The sequence below is a fragment of the Phyllostomus hastatus genome, unplaced genomic scaffold, assembly GCF_019186645.2.
Source record: "Phyllostomus hastatus isolate PE091 unplaced genomic scaffold, TTU_PhHast_1.1 phas_contig_150, whole genome shotgun sequence".
Taxonomy (NCBI): domain Eukaryota; kingdom Metazoa; phylum Chordata; class Mammalia; order Chiroptera; family Phyllostomidae; genus Phyllostomus; species Phyllostomus hastatus.
In genome coordinates, this window is record NW_025333611.1 from 30,950,031 (window position 1) to 30,974,484 (window position 24,454).

At 38.6% G+C, this 24,454-nt stretch overlaps 1 protein-coding gene across 1 annotated transcript in view; it reads left to right on the top strand.

The window, feature by feature from the left end:
- The first annotated feature begins 11,349 nt into the window (after positions 1–11,349).
- The window catches only part of TRPC7 (transient receptor potential cation channel subfamily C member 7), a 132,021-nt gene continuing 118,916 nt past the window's right edge, over positions 11,350–24,454 (top strand). Inside the window, exons 1-3 of the mRNA XM_045829742.1 lie at positions 11,350–11,464; positions 17,245–17,373; positions 23,338–23,482. Coding sequence (XP_045685698.1) covers positions 11,350–11,464; positions 17,245–17,373; positions 23,338–23,482 — 389 coding nt within the window. The remainder of the gene's footprint in view (positions 11,465–17,244; positions 17,374–23,337; positions 23,483–24,454) is intronic.

Sequence of the window (24,454 nt, forward strand, 5' to 3'; positions counted from 1 at the left end):
GGGAGGAAGCTTCTCAGCAGTTGTACAACTGAGTACCATCTTTCTCAAGGACCTGAGTGCCCCTAGTGCCCTTGAAATATAAATATCAAGAACACTAGCACCCCTATTTCCTAGTTTTTATGAGAGGATGGGAGCCTACATTCCCATGGACACCCTAATTCAAGGTATAAAACTACCTCCTGTCCTGAAGAAACACAAGATTTACTTTCCCTTTGGGTAAGGCCAATAAGCAAACACAGGTGACCTATGATCCTCCCACTCAGCATCCTAGCTCTGTAAACATTTCAGCCCTTCAACACTGGGAAAAATAGAAACAGCAGGAAAGGGGAAGAGCAAATATGATATAGATGGATCCATGGTCATGAGTCTCAGGAATGAGCAGGGCTGTTGAGGACACGACACGGCAGAAGGACATCACTCATTCATGGAGTCGCCAAGAGTCTCCAGGAGTCAGAGGCAACTCAGTGGCATGTAACACAGCAGAGCAGGGTTCTGGTGCACGTGTGTCTGTCTCTGTCTGTCTGTCTCTCTCTCTGTCTCTCGGCAGTAACCATGAATAAATTCATTCTTGCCTGTTTAACTTTGTTTGGTACAATTTTGGCTTTGATAATCATAAACCCAATATGGAAGGGGGAGACATTTAACTTTGGTCTGCCTATGGGGAACATCACTTCAGGAAGCAGATAATTGTTAGATTATCCCACTTTCAAATTTGATTACTTGGTTAAGGTGTTGAACAACAGATTTGCCCATAAAAGTACACTTTTCCTTCTATCCCAAATAATCTTTGGGGTGATACTTTGATGCCACATAAATATCCTGTTCCCCAACAATTTTTCATCCAATGGTTTTAGTATTCACTAATCCTCCTAGTTTGCATCAATTATTGTTGGAGTGAAAATGATGATTTTCTAATTGTGTTATTCCATCTACATTTATTATCTAACTTTTTTAAATTTTAGTTATTTATTTTTAGAGAGAGGGGAAGAGAGGGAGAGAAACATCAATGTGCAGTTGCCTCTCATGAGCCCCCCCGACTGGGGACCTGGCCTGCAACCTAAGCATGTGCCCTGACTGGAAATCAAACCTGTGACCCTTTGGTTCACAGGTTGGTGCTCAGTCCACTGAGCAACACCAGCCAGGACTATTATGTAATGTTCTTTTATTAAAAAAAAAAAAACTTTTCTTCTCTCCATATCTCCTTCTCTTCCCCTCCTTCTCATCACTATGAACTTATGAATTCAGTTTCCACTCATCAATTATTCTCATTGTTTATGATTTGTGACTTGTTCCAAGTCAGCTTTTGTATTTTTCTTTTTAATGAACCCATTCACCTTTGTTCACTTAATTGCTTTTTGACACAAGACTGTTCAGGCTTACCTTGTAGATTCCCTGCTCTGGGCTTGGAAATAGCCATTTCTCTAAGAAGCACTTTAGTGGTGAATGGTATTTAGAAATCAAGATCTAGGGGCCAACTGTACTCACTGCTACTGACATGGATTTGCTTAAAGCCTTTCAGTAAAAAGAGCTAGGATGTGTGCATGTGGGTCCGAGTTATCTACCTGGCAACCCACCTATTTATCTGTATGTATATATGTGCATATGTATACACATGTGTATATATCATAACTATGATGAACTCATGTTCATACCTCTCACTGAAATCAACCCTATATTGTTTGACTTCATTTATGAAAAACACCCTGCTTACTCAAACATAAATATAATTTATTTGCTTTTATCTTATTATACACACAAAACAGTTTCAGAATTATGAACCAAGACCACCAACACCACCACCAAGAACAAAGTGGTTAGAAATATTTTGACTTGAGCCCTGGCTGGTGTAGCTCAGTGGATTGAGCGCGGGCTGTGAACCAAAATGTCGCAGGTTCAATTCCCAGTCAGGGTACATGCCTGGGTTGCAGGCCATGACCCCCAGCAACCGCACATTGATGTTTCTCTCTCTCTCTCTCTATCTCCCTCCCTTCCCTCTCTAAAAATAAATAAATAAAATCTTAAAAAAAAAGAAATATTTTGACTTTATATTTTATTTAGGGTGCACAAAGCCCTATATTCAAAAGTTACTCTACAATTCTTTTTCTCTGTGTAATATTTATCGATTTGACATATAGTGGGTAATTTTTCCCTGCTTGTATTCAAATTTAATGTTTACCTTTGTGTTTTTGCCATATTTTTAAACATTTAAAATATTTTTAAAAATTAAACTATATAAAATGGTCTACTAAGAGAATTCTCATATTCATCCCTATACCCTCCAAACCTGCCCTCTATAACCTGTAAATAAATATTTTAACTAATTTCTGGTTGATATATCCTGTTTCATTTTGTAAGAATAGCAATTTCCCCTCTTTCTTACATAATAGGTAGTCTATTGTATGCACTCCATTATAACCAGGATTCACAGACAGCTTCCTTATTCTTCCTCCTTGGTGCCATTGTACTCCAGTGTATGCAGTACTATATTTAATTCAGTCACTCTCCTTTGAGTGATCATGTAGAGCGACTGCAATGTTTTGTTATTACAACTTATTCCTGAACTAAAACCTTGCACATATGCTTTTATACATTTGTGGAGGTATGTCTGTGGGGCCAATTTCTAGAAGTGGAATTTGTGGGTCAAAAGGTAAATACATATGTAATTTTGTTTGCTATCATCAAATCCCTTCCAAGGGCCTGTTATCATATAGCATTTCCACCAGAATGTATGAAAGTATCTGAATTTCCACAGCCTTGACAAATGTGTTATCTAGATTTTGAACTTTCTACTAATCTGAGAGATGAGAAATGTCTTCTGAGTAAAGTTTTAATTTACACTTTATTATAAGTAAAGTTGAATACCTTTTCTTGTACTTAAGGGCCATTTTAAAATTTTATTTTTATAAATTGTGTTTTTGTCCATCTATATCATATTTTGTGGGGGGGTTTTCTTGATTATTAAGAATGATTTATTAAAGAATTTAGCCCTTTGACCATAATGTAAGTCTCTGATTTTTTTTTTTTGGTCTTTTGACTTTGCGTGTGATATTTTGCCATTTAAAAAATAAATATCTTATTTTTTTATGTAGTTGAAATTATCTATCCTTTCTTTGGTTGCTTCTAGATTTTAGATTATAGTTTGAACATTTCTTCATACCCACATCAAGAAATAAATCATCCGTGTTTTCTTCTATTATTACAAGGGTTCATTTTTTTACACTTAGATCTCTGATCCATCTTGAATTTGTTCTGGCAACTGGTATGAGATGTAAAACTATTTTTTTCCAAATGACAATCTAGTTGTTCCATAACCATTTATTTTAAAATCCAAAGACTATATTTTCGAGGATCATTTCCATAGTTTGTTAAAAGTCCATATTTTCCAAACCAGAGGAAATTTGAGGCACAGGATGGATCAGCTAAGAAGCAAAACAGGGCAATGAGACAGCTCAGAGACTGGTAACCACAAGAAACCACCATCAGTCTTAGGCTAAAGCATCAAAGAGAGAAGGGCATGCTCCAGAAGCCCAGGGTTTAAGGCCACCACGCAAGTGCAGAAATCATGGCAGTCTGTACAAAGAGATCAAAAACCCTCCAGCAGCTGCACCTGCTGCCTAGGAATGGAGAGAGGTATAAAAATACCTCCTTTCTCCCTGTCCTCCAATCTTCCACCAGAGGTTCCCATTAGCCAAACTCAGATGAAAGCCAGCTAATGAGGAGCCTAAGAATGCAACCTGCCAAGTTTAGCCCCATCGCAAAATAGAACGAATACAGGAGAGGCGGAAGGATTGTTCAGAGGGCAAAGGGCTGGCACAGCACACAGAAAAAAAATCTAAGAAGAAATCTTTATCTTCTCATTAAAATAAATTCTTAGAGCCCTGGCTGGAGTAGCTCAGTGGATTGAGTGTGGGCTGTAAACCAAAGTGTCGCCAGTTCGATTCCCAGTCAGGGCACATGCCTGGGTTGTGGACCAGGTCCCCAGTGGGGGCCATGTGAGAGGCAACCACACATTGATACTTCTCTCCCTCTCTTTCTCCCTCCCTTCCCCTCTCTAAAACTAAATAAATAAAATCTTTAAAAATAAGTAAAAATAAATTCTTAGACTACATCATTTAATTTATTAACACTCCAGTGGCCAAATTTCTGCAAGTAAATTTAAAAGGTATATATAGATTTAAAGACAGATTTAATACAATCTTATCAGTTTAAACCTGAAAATAATCTGATCAGTGTGATTTTTATTCTGTACATTTTAGATAAAGAACTATTGGTGAAATCAAGAGTGTAGGAATGGCACTAGCAAATTTTAAAAATAAAATTATCCCTGCAGAAGTCAGAAGCACTAAGAGACTTAGAGAGCAAAAGGTAATAACTGAAAACAACTGAATAAAAAAGATTTAAATATCAAGCAATTAAACTGTTTAAAAAAAATTATGATCCATACATAATGAATGCAGGAGTTTAGATACTCAAAGGAAGCAAAACTTGATTTCTTTATCCTTTATAATTTCTCTAGGCACTGCATTTTAGTGTTTTTAAAAATATGAATTTTAATAAATCTAACATTCTGTTTTATATCTTAAGAACTCTGTTACACTAATTATTTACACACCCTACTTTAGCAGAATCTAAACATAACCACAAAATCTAAACAAACAAAGGTTTGTTTCCATAAAACAAGTACTTTGATTTTTGGAAGGAATGTATTATTCTCAGAATAAGTCCAATGAAATAAGATAACTTTCTTAGAAGGAAGCCAATGGCTCAAAATCAGACACTAGCTGACTCGCAATTCAGGAACTCAAGAAAAAATTCTCCCCTTGGGCGGTCCCCTGGGCCCTTCAGCGTTTCGCTTACTTCCCCTCTTCATCCCTCCCTTCTCCCACTTGCCAGTGTCCTCCTCTGCCCTGTGTCGCCTTGACACTTTGGGGAAAGAGAATCAAAAGGGAAAATAAATCAGCTCAAACAAAAACATCATGGTGCACAGAAGGATAAAATAAGTAATAGTGTGCAAGACACCATAAGTCATCGTGGTTCTTTGTACTCCATCTCCAGTAAAACCATCTTAACCAAACACACCACTTGGATAACTGGTTCCAATGACTAATGCATGCCCACCAAACCAGAGCATGAGTGTGACTGACAGGACACCTGTGACTGATGGAAATTCCACTGGTATTAAATGTAACAGCTGATGATGCACTATTCAACCATGCAAAATCTTAATTGTTAAGGTTGTTTGTTTCATTACACAGTGTTCTTTCTCAGAAAGAAAATTTTCTGCTCTTAGGATGAGGAATTGTTGTCCTTCATCTGATTACATGGTTTCTACCGGTTACTTGGCTCAGTTTCCAGAAAACCTAGAGTCTGCCTGTAGCCTGTGGATAGGACTAAAGGAAACATCTGCATGTTAATTTAAATCAAAAAATGTATGTCCCTATCCTTATTATTACCTTATTCTTTTTTATTTATTGAGATAACACTGGTTAATAACAATATCAATTTCAGATTATAACATTGTAATTCAATATAATGTTGCATGCTCACCACCCAAAGTCTTATTTCCTCCCTTTACCATGTATTTGAACTGTTTTACCCAGTTCACCCTCTCCTCACCCCATGTCCTCACTGGTAACCACCATTTTTTGTCTGTATCTATCACTTGTCTGGTTTTATTACTTATTTCATTGGCTACTTTTTTTGTTTTACATTTCACATGAGTGAAATCATAGTTTTGTCCTTTTCCATCTGACTTATTTCACTTAGCATCATACCCTCAATGACAATATTTCATTTTTTATAGCTGAGTAGTATTTCATTATTTGTGTATATACATGACATCTTCTTTATTCACTCAGCCATCAATGGACACTTAATTTGTTTCCACATCTTGGCTATCGTAAATAATGCTACAATTAACACAGAAGTACATATATCTCTTCAAATTAGTGTTTTCATATTCTTTGGATAAACATCCAGAAGAGGAATTGCTAGATCATATGATAATTCTACCCTTAATTTTTTAAGGAACTTCCATGAGTTTCCCTTAGTGGTTGCACCGACTTCAATCCCACCAACAGTACAAGAAGGTTCTCTCCATATCCTGCCCAATACTGGTTATTGCTTGTCATTTTGATAAAAGCCATTCTAACAGGTGTGAGATGATATCTCACTGTGGCTTTTAATTTGCATTTCCCTAATAATTAGTGATGTTAAGCATCTTTTCATATGCCCATTGGCCATCTGCATGTACATTATTGTGATACTAAAACCAGGCAAGGACATCAAGGAAGGAAGGAAGGAAAGAAGGGAGGGAGGAAGGGAAGGAGGGAGGGAGAAAATTACAGGCCAATATCTCTGATGAACGTAGATGCAGAATTCCTAAACAAAATACTAGAAAATTTAATACAACAATATATTAAAAGGATCATATACCACAAAGAAATGGGATTCATTCCAGAGATGCAACAAGGATGATTCAACCTCAGCAAATCAATCAATGTGATATATCACATTAGCAAAATAAAAGATAATGTCATACGATCACCTCGATAGATGTAGAGAAAGCATACAACATCTATTTATGAACAAGACAAAGATGCTCACTCTCATTACTTTTGTTCAACATAATACTGGAAGTCCTAGCCAGAGAAATTAGGCAAGAAAAAGAAATAAAAGGCATGCCAATTGGAAAGGAAGAGGTAAAACTGTTTTGTATTTTATATATCCCAGTAAGCCATCTGTTGCAGGCTAAGTTCTCTAGAAACAGATCAGGGACAGGGTTTGGGGTGCAATATGTTTGTTTGTAATCTACACTGTTGAAGAGAGGCAGAAGGAAATAGGATTGGGCAGAGGGAAAATACAGGCTTGATCAAACCCGTGCCAAACTGGCAAGGTGCTCTGAAGCAAGTACTGTCCTGTGTTTGCTGGTATATCCCCCCTTCCCCCACCCTAAATTAGTCACCAGACACAGGCTCCCCAGCAAGGATGTAAGTTCAGACAAGGCGGGTCTCTAGAGCTGAGGTAGGTTCTGCAGCAGGTGAAATATGGATGTTGTCTGCTGATTCTGATACTCTAAGCTGGGCAGCAAGTTCTCCCTTGAGAGGAAAGCTGGGTGACATTTCTACCTCCTTCTCTACTTTGATCCCCTTCTGCCTAAGATTGGAAGGGAAGCTCTTACAGGTATCTGATATGTCTCCCTTTTTAAAAGAATCTTAGAAGGGAGCTACCGTGCTTAAGGTAGAAGTGGGTCTCAGAGTCCCAACTGATGTCCATTACCTTCTTCTTGTACTGTCCTTTGGAGATTCCATTAACCATCATCAAACACCTCTGCTGGCCCTACTTGTTAGGCCCTACTTGAACCCCAAGCTTCCTACTTGTTAGTCTGACCCAGACCTTCAGTCTTGAGGACCTGAGCCTGTGGTCACCAAGCCATTTGGCTGGGGTCACTGCACCAGCCCATTTATAGTCACAACTGTGCCAGAGAATACTAAGATAGGCCCAAGTAAATCAACTGAGTCCCACCCAAATTCCTCCCTGCCTCCACTATACAATAGCAGCCCTACATCCTCCAAATGACCAGAGTCAACCATCCTGCCAAGACAGTAACGCTTCTTTTTGTTTTTGGTCCCTGAATATAAGGAGGTTGAAGTTTCCAAGTGACAACTGAAGCTCACAATTCAAAGGACTCCTCTATGTCCCCTTGAGAAAGTGTACTCCTTTGGGGAAGCAGGCCCTCTAACTGAGCAGCACACAGAACTATTATGGGGAAGAAAATACAATGAAACACAGTGAACCCCTGAGAGGGATGGTGAGTGGGGTCATTGCTCTTTCCACCCCTTGGTTCCTGTGTCCATGCATTCTCCCACCTAAAGGTCACTGATTCCATGTATACACTGCATTCTAGAAAATGGCACCCTATCTATATAGAGTATTACCTCTGAGTAATACTGATCTATCCACTGATCTATCCGACTAGCAGTTTCTGAGGGCAACAAAATAATATATGACCAGAGAATCTTGTGGTTGTAGACCCACTCATGAACCTCCTTTGCTATAAAGCAGGTCCCTTGGTCTGAAGTAATGTTACTCAGGACCCCATACCAATAAATCAAATACTCCACAAACTCTGCAACATTCATGCTAGCCAAGACCATATGGACAAAAAAGGCAAACCCATACCCAGAATACATGTCCATTTCTGTGAGACATGTGAGAATAAACAACTAACCCTTCCAGCATGAAATGAACCCAATGTAGTCAACCTGCCACCTAGAGGCTAGCTTCTCTTCTTGAGCAATATTATTATATTGGTATTATTCTCTGTTATTGGCATACTATATTTTTAGCAAGAACCACAGTAGACAAGCCTTAGTAACTGGGATTTGAGACTTCTGGGGTGTGTAAATCCTTTCTCTTTGCTACCATCATTTATATGCCCCTTGTGCCAGCACTGAGGAGGCTGATAATAAAGGCTAGCTAATGTCAGCTGGATATGTCACTGTGTCTACTTGATGGTTTAATAACAAGTCCATGGTAGATGCTATATGGTTGACATTGAAATGTGGTACAAAGATCTTTACAATTCATATCCACTCCCCTATGTCCATCTAAATGCCTCTAATCCAGACTTTCTTATCACCCATCTTCCATTCTTTATCCTTCCAAGGCCCTGACCAGCCAGCCAAGCCATTCATTGCTACCCACGAATTTATAAACATGTAACTTCAGGTTAGTCCTCTTCCTTTACAAAAAGGATAACCAAATCCACCAATCTTCTTTTCATTGAGATGATTTCTTGTATCTTTCAAGGCCATCTCATCTGTATGCCACAGTGAGGCTTTTTCCTCCTCCCTCACCAGGTATAGTGACTTCTCCATACATCCACAGCTGTGAGCTCAGGAAGGAATGCTGGTGCCACAGTGGCGGGTGCCATCAGAAGACCTGAGCTACCTGCTCATGCCCATGCAGTTCCCCTGTGCTCTCCGGCCACACTATTACTCAGTCCTAGATACACTGCTTCTGTTTCATGACAAACTGTTCCTGGGCCCATCTGGCCTATGACATAGAGATTTGGTAGACTCCAGCTCATGATGAAAGTCCTGGTAGAGTCACTTAGTTTCTCATGACTGAATGATCCATCTTTTCCCAGGCCCAGTAGCATGCCAGAAGTTGTTTTGCCAAAGGTATATAAATTTCCACTATAAATGGCAAGGCCATGCTCCAGAACCTCAAAGACCCATATTATATACTTCTCTCACTGGGATTTTAACAGAAGCTACACATATCTTTTCCCACTAGTGATCAACTCTAGTACTCTCATATCTGCCAGACTGTATGGTCCAAAAGTGGGACTGCTTACACTAAAACCTGGTCCTGCTGGAAAGTCTTTTCCTGGTCTGGGCTCCACTTAAAAATGGCAACTTGTCATGCTTCCTGGGATACAGGCTGGAGCAGAATCCTTGGGTGCAGAAGTTGCTGCCTCCAGAGCCCAGAGGAGCCTACCAGGCATGATGCTTCTTTCTTTGGGAAGGAGATTGCAAGACACAATAATTTATCTCATACTTTTGAGATGTACCAACATGCTCTTGATTCCTGGACACCTAAAAATTGCATAGATACAAAAAAACTGTAAATCTTTATAGGTTTCATCTTCTGCCTTCTGCAGTACATGTGTCTTACCAGGAACTACAGCACACTGACCATCTCTTGTTCATCCCGCCTGGTCAACATAATATCATCAATGTAATGAATCAATGTGATGTTCTGCAATATATTCAGGCAGTCCTGATCTCTTTGTCCTGTATTATGGCAAAGAGTAGGACTGCTAATGTAAGTCTTTGAGCAAAACTTTAAGTATATACTGCTGTCTATTCGATATGATTGATATCTGATCCTTTTTCTATGCTTTAGGATAGAAAATAAAGTGTTTTCTAAAACAATGGCAATACACCTTAGGCCTATTAATGTACCCTGAAAAAGATACATCTTTTTGTGGCTATAATTGGGGCTAGCAGTTGCTTGAGCTCACACTACTCTACAGTTATCACCCTGGGTCTGTTAAATCCACCAGGTGCTAGACTGACCAATTAAATGGAAGTACCTTGGGAACTATCACCTCTATGTCCTTTAAATCCTGAAGGGTGATATTAATCTCCACTATTTTCCTTCTCTAGGATGCTATATAGCTTTTTATTTTACCATCTTGTCTGTGTGGGGTGTAGGGGATAGTTTCAAGAAACTTCCACTTGGTTTTCCTTGCTGTGATAGTTCTTATCCTACATGACCAGGATCCAATGTAGGGATTGCATCAGCTGCCAAGTATGTCCAACTCATTTAACATCCTGGGACCAGGGAAATGGTCATCAGGTGGATTCATGGAGTCAGTGGAGAGCTCCATTTATTATATTTACACACACACACACACACACACATCACTGTATACCACCTCTCTGACAAGGGGCCCAGGATGAGGTTTTGAGTCTATGTATATTAATGCCAACTCAGATCCTGGAGCAACTTAACCCCAGTTATGGGTCTTGAGGGCAATAGGGAAAGTGGTGTGGGTCCTGGGAAAAGCATATGGTACCTCATGGGTAAGAGGCCTATATAATGCCTTCCAGTGCAAGATGGTGTCATGAGTGAGCCTTGTCTGTAGGTTCAGAGGGTTCAGGTGTGTATTGGTAGTCAAAACCCTCACAGACATTCATGAAGATATCTTCATCCTATCAGAGTCATAGATTTTCCCAATCAAGGTGCTGAACTTGGCATGCCAAACCTATTTTGGTTGGGCATTTAGTCATCTCCAAAATTCCTAAGCCTAGAAATATTAATTCCTAGGCTTAGACTTCAACTTTCTTTATCTACCCACTTGAGTAAATAAGAGCTTCTTTGTATACAAACCAACAGGTTCTCTGGTTTTTACTACTGGATTTCAATGGCCTATTACATATCCTCAGGTACTCTTTACCTTTCTGGCATCAGTGGCATTTAACAATAGCCATCCAATACCATTGTGCTTATCATTATTATTTCTCCTTAAGTTATAAATGCACGATATACACAACCTGATAAAGCATTCTCTTCCATTAGTAAAACCTCCCAATTCAGCACAAGTAAACATTTAGGAATTGGACCTTCACCTTGGTTCAGGAGCTGTTTTTGTTCCACCTATGACCAGTGACGAGGTCCTCGCTGCCAGCTGGATGGTGGTGATCCATCTTCTCTGGAAGCACTCTAAGAGGGGGGTTGATGTGAAAGATACTTATTAGGGGCCAACATTTATGGAAAAAAGACAGATGAAGTAAAACTGGGAAAAGGCAGAAATCAAACTATGAGGATTTGGCCAATATGGCAGTGAGCTCTGGAACAAGTATGGCTCATAAGAGTGTCCCCAAAATGGCCTGTACACTCCCACCTTACTCAGTCACTGGATACAAGCTATCCAAGAAAAGGGTGGCCTCAGGTAAAGTGGATCTCTGCAGCTGAGGCAGACCCTAAAGAACATGGCTGCAGAGCCTATCAGCTGGCTGTTATCCCTGTGCAAGTCCTTCCTTGAAAGGGGATCTCGATGTATAAATAATTATTAATTGCTGTTTGCTTTTTAAAGAAAACTTGAATAGGTTACTAGCCTATTACAGCTGATATAACTCTTATAAAGCTATAATCATTGAAATCCACAAAGCTACAGTCCAAACTGGAAAATCAATGAATTTCCATAAAACAAGAAGAATAGGATTAAATTAGTATCTTATCATCACTTTGAAACACAGTGCCATTTCTAGTCACTTCTCACCTGATAGCGACTGAAGACACAATTTTTCATGACTTGAGAATAGTCTAGAGCACAGGATTTTTACCAGATCTTCGACTTGCTCTGGAGAAGTTTTGCAGTGATAATGCCATCAACCAAAATGAGAGTGATTCTCTACTCTTTTTTAATATGAGTTTAACACAGCAGAGATTCTAGACATTTCAAGCAGTATATTTTTCCTATGGAACAGATTTGCATCACTTTCTTAAATCAAAAATGGAAGGGTGGACTTATGGCCAAGATGAAGGCATAGGCAGACACACTGCACCTCTTTGCACAACCAAAAGAAGGACAATGACAATTCAAAAACAAAAAAAAACAACCAGACCTGACAGAAAATCAAACTGTAAGGAAGTCTGACAACCAAGGAGCTAAAGAAGACACATTCATCCAGACCTGTAGGAGGGGCCAAGACAGGCAGCCGGGAGGAAAGGACTTGCAGAAAGGCAGTGGCTAGAGGACCAGGGTGGGCAAGATCGCAGCTGGGCAGCAAGGTGGTGACTGGTGGAACAGGCAGTCCCACATTCACATGCAGATAAACCAGGAGGAACAACTGGGGAGCAGGACAGTCTATACAACCCAGGGCCCCAGGTCTGGGAAATAAAGCCTCAAACAACTGACTGAAAACACCTGTGGGGGTTGAGGCAGCAGTGGGAGAAACTCCCAGACTCATAGGCAAGTTTTTTGGAGAGACCCACAGGGTTCTAGAACATACACAAACCCACCCAACTGGGAATCAGCACCAGAAGGGCCCAATTTGCTTGTGGGAAGCGGGGGGGAGTGACTAAAATCCGGCAGAGAGCAGAGCAAGCGCCATTGTTCCCTCTGGGACCCCTTCCCCACATACAGTGTCACAACACAGCGATGTGGGTTGCTCCACCCTGGTGAACACCTAAGGCTTCACCCCTCACTAGTAATAGGCTCATCAAGACAAAAAAAAATGGCCTAAAGGAAAGAACAGATCAAAACTCCAGAAAAAATACAACTAAGTGACGAAGAGATAGCCAGCCTATCAGATGCACAGTTCAAAACACTGGTAATAGGGTTGCTCACAGAATTGGTTGAATTTGGTCACAAATTAGATAAAACAATGAAGGCTAAGTGAAATAAAGGAAAATGTACAGGGAACCAATAATGATGGGAAGGAAGCTGGGACTCAAATCAATGGAGTGGAACAGAAAGAAAAAAGAAACATCCAACCAGAAAAAAAATTAAGAAACAAGAATTCAAAAAATAAGGAGAGGCTTAGGAACCTCCAGGACATCTTTAAATGTTCCAACATCCAAATTATAGTGGTACCAGAAGGAGAAAAGGAAGAGCAAGAAATTGAGAACTTATTTGAACAAATAATAAAGGAGAACTTCCCCAATCTGGCAAAGGAAATAGACTTCCAGGAAGTCCAGGAAGCTCAGAGAATCCCAAAGAGGTTGGACCCAAGGAGGAGCACACCAAGGCACATCATAATTACATTACCCAAGATTAAAATGAAGGAGAGAATCCTAGAAGCAGCAAGAGAAAAGGGGACAGTTACCTACAAAGGAGTTCCCATCAGACTGTCAGCTGATTTCTCAAAAGAGACCTTACAGGCAAGAAAGGGCTGGAAAGAAGTATTCCAAGTCATGAAAGGCAAGGTCCTATATCCAAGATTGCTCTATCCAGCAAAGATTTCATTTAGAATGGAAGGGCAGATAAAGTGCTTCTCAGATAAGGTCAAGTTAAAGGATTTCATCATCACCAAGCCTTATTACATGAAATGTTAAAGGGAGTTATCTAAGAACAAGAAGATAAAAATATAAACAGTAAAATGACAGCAAAATCACAATTATTAACAACCACACCTGAAACAAAAACAAAAGCAAACTAAGCAAACAACTAGAACAGGAAAAGAACCACAGAAATGGAGATCACATGGAAGGTTATCAACAGGGGATTGGGAGGGGGAGAGAGGGAGGAAAGGTACAGAGAATAAGTAGCATAGATGGTAGGTAGAAAATAGATGGAGGTGTTAGAATAGTATAGGAAATGTAGAAGCCAAAGAACTTATATGTATGACACACGGACATGAACTAAAGGGGGGGAATGTGGGTGGGAGGGGGTGTTCAGGGTGGAGGGGAGTGAAGGGGGGGGAAATGGGACAACTGTAATAGCATAATCAATAAAATATATTTTTAAAAATGGAAGAAGTCTGCTTAGTATATTGCTGTTTCTATTTAGGAGAAATAGCCAGGCCTGTCCAGTAAGCAAACAAAGTAGCACAGACTATTAAAAAACATTCTGAGTGCGGAAAAAAGAGAATAAGCATCCCAAAGAATTCAGTCGTTTGAAACGGACTTTCATACTCACAGCAGCAGCTTCTAAAACAATAGTCTTCCAATAGACAAGAGCAGTATGTTCCTCAAAGTGTGATTTGTGAATCACCTGCATCAGAATCACCAGAAGTTCTCAGGGGGAGAATGCAAATTCTCTGGGGAGGGAGCACCAGAAATATGTATTTTTATATTTTTAACAGGCTGTTTGGGTGGTGATGGAGCCCACAAAATCTAAGAACCACAGATCAATAGCATGCTCACTGTTCAAGTTACAGAGTAAGCTGTTAAGCAATAATGAAAACTGACATATGCTGAGCTCCGACTATGTGCCAGGCACTGCTGCAAACACTTCATGTGAGCTGTCTCATTTTATCCTCACTATAACTCTACCAGTGAGGGACTATCATTACTTCATTTTACAGGTGAGAGACACACTTGGAGAATGGAATATTTGGAATCAAATCACAAGAAGTTTGACTAGAGGTGGTATACACTCTACTGTGAGCCTATGAGGTAACAAAGCTCAAGACCTTACACATGAACTTTAGACATCTTCTAGTCTAAGAGCTAATGGTCTTCTGGACTTTAACTGTTGATAGTAAGGACATCACTTCTATACCTTATGTATTAAAGATATTTTTTGTGTGTAACATTTTTCGGACTACAAGTATTTACCCAAACATCATGTACGGCATCCTCTAGAAGTGATAACGTTCTCTAACACTGTAGACACTGAATGTGTCTATACCTTCACTAAACATCATGTCATCCCACCATGGCTAAGGAACTGTCTGGCCTGAGTCTGACCTGTCTTCAGGTGATATACCTGTAAAGTAATATGCTCACTTCCTCCACACATTTAACTGTACCATCACTGACACACTTTTTAAAACTAATGATTTGATTTTTTTAATGAGCTTATCATGAGAGGAAATAACGTAGTTCATGTCAGAATTTTATGAAAATATTCTCTTGGTTATTACTAAAAACAGAATATAAGAAGACTTTATTTCCATTGTTATCAACTAAAAGCTACAACACAGTATTTTTAAGACAGCATTTTATAATTAAGAGCACCTTTTCTATACTACTTCACTAGTTATGATGATAAGACTCCTAATCGAAACTATACTATCAGTGTCATAGCTACTCTTCTAACTCTGTGGTTGTGTAAGACACTTTTGTTGACTTCATACACTTTGTTCTACACTTCAGTGTAATACTAAAGAGCTTTAATTAACATTTTTCAAATAAGTTAATGTATTTGTTGCTGATTCTAGTTTTTTAAAATTCCCTTGTCCTTCAATACTGTAAAAAAATTTTCAAGAAAAAGCATTAATTTTAAGAAAATTTATTTCTGAAAAGGCATTTTATCCAATAAAGCATAATCATTAGCCCTGGCTAGTGTGGCTCATTGGATTGAGAGCTAGCTTGCAAAGAGAAAAGTCACCAGTTCAAATCCCAATCAGAGCACATGCCTGGTTGCTAGCCAGATCCCCAGCTGGGGGCATGCAAGAGACAATCGATGTTTCTTTCACTCTCTTTCTCCCTCCCTTCCACTATCTCTAAAAAGTAAATAAATAATTTTTAAAAAACACAATCATTAACGTTGAAAAGCTTGTGTAGAGGTTTAGAGAAATAAAACTAGTCTGCTGTCAAGCTTCCTAAAGAGTTTTAACTAGAGAACCTCTCTTGAGCAAGGATGAGAGGAAGAATACCCAAATTTATTATGCATCTCTTAAATGCTTCTGGGTGCTTTGTATAAGTTATTTCAATTAATTATAACCACAAATTTGGAAAAAGGCATTATTACCTACTTACATAGAAGAATGAGATTCAAAGGTTACACAGTTAAGCAGACCAAAATTCCAGGGTCTTTCCCCACACACCAGACTGTTTCCAGAGAAAATGTTAGTGGCATATTAATGCAATCTGATTTGCATATAAATCTACAATGGAGTTGTGCAATATACATTATAAGCCAATGTTTTCATCCTAAATAGTGCATTTGCATACAGAAACAGCCCTTCTAGACTGTTAGTTGTTAATCCATGAGTTGATTTCAAAGAATAAGCACTGTGATTTACTATTCAGTGACCCAGGTAGATCCTGGGAGTAATCCTGGTTTTTCTCACACAGGCAATACGGGGTAGAGCAAAAGTAGGTTTACAGTTGTTCATGGAATAATACATTAATTAAACAATAAGACATGAATAAACTGTGTTTCACATACTCATAACTGTAAACCTACTTTTACCCCACCTTGTACTTCAATTAATGAGGCTTCTCTCCAATGAGGCCATCACAGTACCTCAGTGTTTAAAAATAGTAGACCATTTGTTAACATGGCAGTTGGTGAGAGTGAGGACTGTAGGGGAAAAGGGAGTTTATATTAGGAATTTCCTTTCAAAAAAATGGAAAGTTACAGAAGAAAACTAATCCTGTTCAAGGTTTTTACTAACATCAGCCTTGAGTTACACCACTGACCTCTTCCTGACCCTAGACAATGCAAAAGGATATGCAACAAAAGGTAAAGTTAGAAGATACATCACTCACAGAAGACAAGATAGAGTGTGACCTTAAAGCTTATTAAAGGGAACTGCTGTTGTCATTCTTTAGGTTCCTCTGGTTTTAGTTTTTTTAACTCCCTCCCTCTGTAAATTTACATACAGATACAACAGTTAAAAAATCTGTTCACTCCTCATTTTTCATTTATTTGAAAAGATAAATACTCTGCCTAAGGTGGCAGAACCCACTGCCTTACATAACTGATGTGTGTGCATGTGTGTGTATTATATGCACTGTTCTGGGGTGAGAGAGGGGGCAGGCAGAAATCCTGAGGAGCTAGGCAGAGTTGCTATCTCCCTTAGAAAGCTACTGTCTGGAAGAAGGGGTGGGGACTATAACCAACCCATCACCACACCGCATGCCATTTTCACACACGGATCCTTCTCCGTCACGTTCCCTGGGAAATTTTCCCCAGATTCGGGGTAGGAGCGGGAGGAGGAAGAAAACAGTAAGGCAGTAAGACGGGTCTGCTTCAGAAGGCAAGTTTTTATCGCTACAGCACAAAGGACAGAAGAGCGCGCTTTCACATCTGCCTAACTCCGCTCACTGGACCAGCTCAACACTTCAGCACCACGGAGAGCGGCACCTCCTCGGCTACCGCCCATGGGGAGTCACATCCCCGCGACTCAACGCCGGATTCCGGTCATCTAGAGGAGGGACAAGCCTGCATATTTCACCCTCAATGTAAGCAGCTATGATGATTATCTCATACTGATTTTTCCAGCAGATGTTGTTTCTCACTGAAATGTGGAATTAAACTTTTATTTATTAGCCCTCTCCCTCTTGCGTATTGCTTAGGTTTTAGATGTAAATCTGAATCTGAAATCTTTATTTGTTGGATTGGTAAAAGAATTTACTTCTCATTGAAAGTCTAAGTTTACAAAGCCATTTAGAACTAGACAACTCATCTTGGTAGCCCCATTCTTTTGTGCTGGAGTGTAGTTAAATGGAGAAGAGAGTATTGCGTTGTCTCTTCTCCTGCTTCACTATAGGCAGCTTCTTAATTTGATTTTTTATTTTGTGGTTGCATTTATCTTAATATAAATTTGAGGGTAGTATAAGGAAGAAGGCTATATTCTAGTAAATAGACACCATTAAATAACAGGTGAGAAGAAAGAGATTGTTCTTTTTCTTTCCTTTGTTGTAAATATGTCCTTTAGACACCCATTTCAATATAACGAATATGCTCTTAATAAAAGATCTAATCTGGGTAGGGTTTTTGACACAGGTTTTCAAACTCTGGAATACAGAATCTCCCTCTTCAAATTTGAATTTGTAAATTCACTTAAGTATGATTGAGTGGGCATAGCCAAAAGGCTCCTGCCATTAATTGTAATTTAAAGACTTAATAGATTCAGGGTAGATTTTAAAGAGGCAATAATGATTGACCCTGTCTGGTGTCACTCCATGAATTTCTGCCTCAGAATGCCACCTGCTGGTGGGTCCTATCTTTGGAGCACTGAACACACATCATATTTATGAATGAATTGACATTAAATTCAGAATATTCACTATACATATGACTCAAACTCAATCTCTAAGATATTTTAAACAAGGATATTGTTCAATTATTTAACAACTTACAAAGGTTCTATGTCACAATTATAATTTCATAAAAATTTCTTTCCAAAAACACTTTCTCCTGAGCTTAGGGGCATGTACACTAGCTAACTCCTTTAGGCAGCAATTAACCCAGAAAAAATCAGAACTATGTGGAGCATCATTGAGACTAACTGTAGATGCATGTGGCATCCTGCAGGAGAGCTGCCAGGATCTCTTGCTTAGGAAAAGCAATCAACGTTTCTCCCCAGATAAATATTCAGCATGTTACTTTTTTCAGTATTGTTCTGTAAGAGCCTCTCTTACACTTTTGGTTAGTAGGTATTCGTTTCAGACTCTTCTGTACCAGACATCAATGAAGGAGTCAAACGGTTACACATATCTATTTTATTACCAGACAACTCCTGGGGGAACAAAACATAACTATTAGAACTCATTTCAGCTCTATCTGGAGCTACACACAATGAGATATAAACATCCAGTTTATATGGAGTTTAACATCCAGTTTATGAGAAACATCCTGCTTCTCATAATTCCCCAGTTCCAAATAGACCTATAAGGATTAACAAAGAAAGAAGAAAGAAAAGAAGCACATAGAATGCACTAGTTATACTTGGATGGCTAACACATAAGGTGTTTTGAAAATACTGAAAAAAACCTCTTCTGTAAATGATTAGAGAAATTATAATTTGGTGAAAAATAAATTGCTGATAAAATCATTTAACATTCACAAACACTCAATAATATTTTCAATCTAAGATGCAATGAAAAAACCCAAAGTAGCAAAATTGTTTGAAAAGTATATCTCAATATGATGCATTGTAATGAGAAGCAGAATACTCTGCTTGTTTCCTACAGGAGCTGACTGGTGAGGTATATGAACTTCTGTATATTTGTGGTGTAAACAGGTGGATGTCTTTTTTCTTTTATTCAAAATACGTGTGTGTACAAGCAAATTACTGTCTCTAGCTTAGATGGCAACTTGAATGCTTTAGATCTACAATTGTTATAATTGTAGTAAACTAGTATACTTAATATTACCTGATGTCACCAGGGCACTTACTGGGCACTGTGACTTATATGCACTATCTTATCTCAACTTCAAAAGAGTAAGAAAGATTATACTTAGAAATAAGTTGAACATTCAGAAATAAGTCTGGAAATACAGAAAACAATTAGGAGTATTATCAGAAGTGGGAATGCCTCAGTTTTCTGCCCCAGTCACCCAAGGGATTTAATACACCCTCTGATATTAGGTGTCTCATCTAGCAACTTATGGGTCATTAGTTATAGTGGAGCTAACTGGAAACTAATTTTGCATTGAAAGTCAGTTACAAATAGGAAAGAGAAATTAAAGGATTATGTCACTCCTGTATTTGTAAGAAGGAAGCCATTTGTTAACATTAACATCTCTATTTTACTGGTATTCTCTAATGACCAATCCAAAGTCAAGTATTTAAGAATTTTTAAGTTATATGACCATGCACCATAGACCAGTATCAGGGGTACTGAGTACCAAGTACAGATACCACATAAGCAAGTTGTATTCTCCTGCCCTTGAGGATCCTACACTCTAGTGGAAAATTTTACAATCTAAAGCACAAAAAATGCAGGAGGAAGATGAATGGTAGTAGTATACCAGCCAAAAGCATGGGCTTTGAAATCAGATAGGTTTGATTCCTAATAGTGCATCTAGCACTCTGTACATCTACCAAGTGGTGTAGCCTGGGCACAGCAGTTTAATTTAGCAGTTAATTTAGCTAAGCCTCATTTCATTATCTATTACATAGGAACAATAGCACCTATGTCATGTAATTTATGATAATTTAAAATGATAATGCATGTAAAGTACTCAGTATGGGGCCTGCAGTGTGGTTTAGTGGGTCATAAATGTTAATTGTCATGATTGGTCACTGAGGAAAATAGCCAAGCTTATCACATGATTTGTATGAATTTAAAATAATAATTTATATAAAGCATTCAGCACAGTGTCTGGCAAATGGCAAATGTGTAATATGTGTTGACAATCACTATTATATAGTTATTTAGAAAAAGAGCCTGAAAACTATCAGTGCAGAGTACAGCCAAGTTATAATCATTTACTTAAGTGTATTGATATGTAAGGTTTTAATCATTGGTGTCACGGACATTTATATAAGGCTTTCTAGTATTCAAGGCATTTGATATACATTATTTCATCCTCACTCTGGTCTTGAAGCACATGGAATATAGATTTTATGATTCTCTTTCCATTAGTAAGAGAGTTGAGGTTTAGGAGAAGATTCCAAATCACCTGACTATTTTGCCACTGTTGCTGTGGGCTAAAATTCAGTCTGCACACTTGCACAGACCAGAGCTGGGTTATCCTGGGAGACTGACCTGACTCATGGATTTTCTTTGCTTCTATATTCACTTGTGGAATGTTACAGACTGAATTGGTTTCAGACTTGAAGAATTTCCACAGAGACCTATGGTGCATATACCAGTTTACCAAAAAGACAACAAATATCTCTAAAAGGACATTTTGATGAAGTGGCCTTTTCTTCATCAGTAATTAACAACAATCCTGTCTCTAAATGGCTTTATGGTCATGCTCCTCTGCAGCTGGACTTAGAGTGCAGAATTCATACTTTTCATGGATCACTGATGTCTGGCTTCCTTCAGACAGGCTGATACCTCTGTAAGAGCATCTTGGTAAAAATAGAAGCCAAGGGATTAAAAGGAAGTTTAAAAATCAGTCTTCCTCTCCAATACAGTTTTGTTTCCACTGGAATCCTTCTCAATGACATCAAATGTCAATGTATGCATTTATAGAAAATAAACAATACTGTATCTTAATTGAAGTGTTTGATGAGTTTGATCACTCATTATCTCAGTAATATATGCAAATAAAGATACATTTACATTCAAAGTTCATTTTTCAGAAAAATATTAATGTATGGGCAATCAAATGCTAATTACACTTTAGGGAGAATCATTTTGCTCCTTACTGCCCCTAAACCTGTGACAAAACTCCCAGAGTCTAGCAAAGAAACACATCTGATTCATGAGTGTGAGTTCTGGACACCAGCCACTGTGGACTAAATAACTTCCTCTTTCTGACATGTTTTTTGTGGATTCTTTCCAATCCATGTGGAACATATGGCTGAAGGCTGACTAAAGTCAAGATTAAATAGCAAGTACATGGAGACCTAATATAGTCATAGGTGTATAAATATTTAAACAGGGAAAATAGGAAGAGGCTGGTAAAAGTGTGCAAACTTTCAGCTGTAAGATGAATAAGGCCTGAAGATCTAATGTAAAACTTGGTGGTTATGGCTGATAACACTGTTTCATAATTGAAATTTGCTGAGAGAGTAAAACTTCAATGTTCTCTCTATATATATACATAAATATACACACATATACATACACACACATAATATATATATACACATACATATTCATTCATACATATGTACATACATGGTCATGAATGTTTATTAACTAGATGGTGGGATTCCTTTCATGATGTAGACATATATTAAATCACCACAATGCATACTTTAAATACTTTATTTACTGTATTTTATTCAATGCCTTTTACTGTATTTTATTCAACAGTTATACCTTAAGAAAGCTGAAAAATGTTTAAAAAACATCATTAGAGGGATATCAGGGTAAAAGGCCTCCATCAATACATGGATCAACTCAGGCAGCCCTGGGGTCTGCTGTGAAGCCCCTCATGCTGGAAGCAACCTCACTGCATAGCATGTCCCATTATATGTCTGTTTGCATACACAACTTGAAGGCCCACAAGGTTTCATCAATACCAAATTCTGCCAGGAAAGGAGTAGAAGGGACAGTTCTATGAGCATCCAAATGTATGTCAAAGCCGAGGTTTTAAAGGCTGGGAAAAAGAGGCTTGTTTACTTACTACACCTGGGTGTCTGCTTTCAAGGTCATTCGAAAAAACACATGTCAACTGGTGAAGGCATTTTAACTTCTCACAAATATAACCATTCATGTTTTTTCTTTGATAAGACATAATTACTACAGAAAGATCAAGATATATATGATGCTCTATTCTTGTGCAGAAATTATTTGCCCTAAGATTTCATCTTTTCATATCACCTACCTCAGATTCTCCACCTAAAAAATGAGAATGCTAATACCTTGCTTTTTATGTTTGTTTGTTTAATGAAAGAAATTAACAAGTAATGCTCTACCATCCTTTAAATTTGTAGGTTGTAGTATCTATGATATATGATATTCATGTGGACTCTGAATTTAGATTGGGTACTTATGTGTTCCTCATGAAACGTTTCTCTACTCTGACTTGGTTCAGTATTTATTATATTTCCTTTGAATTAATCTCCCCATGGCTTGTTGCTGTATAATAGTTGTATACCCTTGACCTTGGAGTCTGACCTATTCTCCCTCTTGGGTAAATTTCTAAAGGAAACGTAATGTTGAATCAGACTCAAGCTCCTCCCAGGACAGCTGCCATTCCATCTCTGACACACTGCTCAGATGCTCTTGGGTAGAAATTGCCTTTTCTTGAGTAGAGTTATGATCTAGGTCCAGGAAGGTGGTCCTGAGTGGGATATAAGCATCATTATAAGAGAGGCTGAGTGATTCTATGACAAGGATTATGAGTTTTTTGTGGGCCCATTCCCACTTGAGTCTATGTATCCAGCTGACAGACCTTAAAACTGAATTCATAACATCCTCTGAAACAAGTCTCCTTGGGAATGAAAACGAGGTGAGTGCTGAACTCAGTTACCTCCTCTCCTTTTGAAAAACCTATAATAATAAATGCCTGCACCCTATTTGTGAGCCCCTCCTCTGTTGGGCTCCCAATCTATGGTCTACTTTGGCCTTCCTCCCTGGAATGATGAAATTGTTGAGAGTAATGGGCTCAGAAGGAGCTCATGAACTTGAATCCTAAGAATCTTTTCTCCTGCAATCTTCTATCCAAATGCACTTTAGGAAAGTGGATGGCAGTTCAGATGCTCTTCCTAAAGGAGCACAGGGCTCTCTATTGGGATTTATCACCCACAACTGCCTTTTATGGAGTTGTCCATAATTATTCTTTGTTTTTTGCAGCTAAAGAAGTTGCTCCACTGAATCATTTCACAGGTTCTCCCATGAAGGGTGACTCAGGCCCAGACAGAATGAGAGTGCGAACTCTGACCTCCCAGTCTTTGCTTCATGCCAGACAGGGCCCCCTAAAGGAGCTAAGACCAAAAGGGTATGAAGCCCCAATTTTTAAAACATCACAAGACTGGGACACACTACTTTTTTTTTTAATCTCAAAACACTAGTATTAATTTAAAAGCCTTTTTCTGTGGTTACCTTATTATTTACAAATGGCTTCAGTGAAATACTGAGAATCCTTAAATGCATAGAAACATGACCAATAATGCAGACAGTTAGGAACATGGAAAACAATTCAAAACGAATCCCCAAGTACATATTCTTTGGAACAGATACACTCTTTTTGAAACGTATGCCATTCTAGAATTACTTGAGTAATATGAGTTGGGGCAGACTACAAAAGAAGAAGAGAAAACACAGGTAGGACCAACTGGAGAACCGAAAAGTTGAAAATGTTCAAGTTCATAGAGAGTTAGGAAACATCTGTTCCACACTCTCTAGTTAAAGCACCTTGAGCTGAGGACCTGCTCAAAATCTGAAGGCTAGCTAGAGAGGAAGTATCTAGTTCAAGCTCAAAATACACTATAACTGTTATTCTCTCTAGTCTGCCACTTTAAAACCTTGGCAAACTAAACATTATATAACTTGTCCAAACTCACAAGGCTGGCAAAAGTGGGGCCAGGATTCTGATTCTAGACGTTCTGACCTCCAAGCCTTTCTCTCAGCCCCACCTGTCTCAGGATCTTCATCTGAGACAAAAGACAGTAATACTATCTACCTCATAGATTGATGCAAGAATTACACAAGCAATACATGTAAGGTATATCAGCATCTTAATATAGCTCCTGACATGCAATAGGTGCTTAATAGCTGTTAACTGCTATTACTATCAGTATTAGTATTAACCTCTACACTGTGCCACAATGGGAAAGAACACATTAGAAATGAACCTAGCATACAACTTGACCTGTCCTCCATCCATGTAAAAACCCAGGTTTGATCCTAAGAAGTCATGGCTAAGTCTTTTCAGGAGGGCTGCTGTGTGGCCATGGGTAAGTAGAATGAT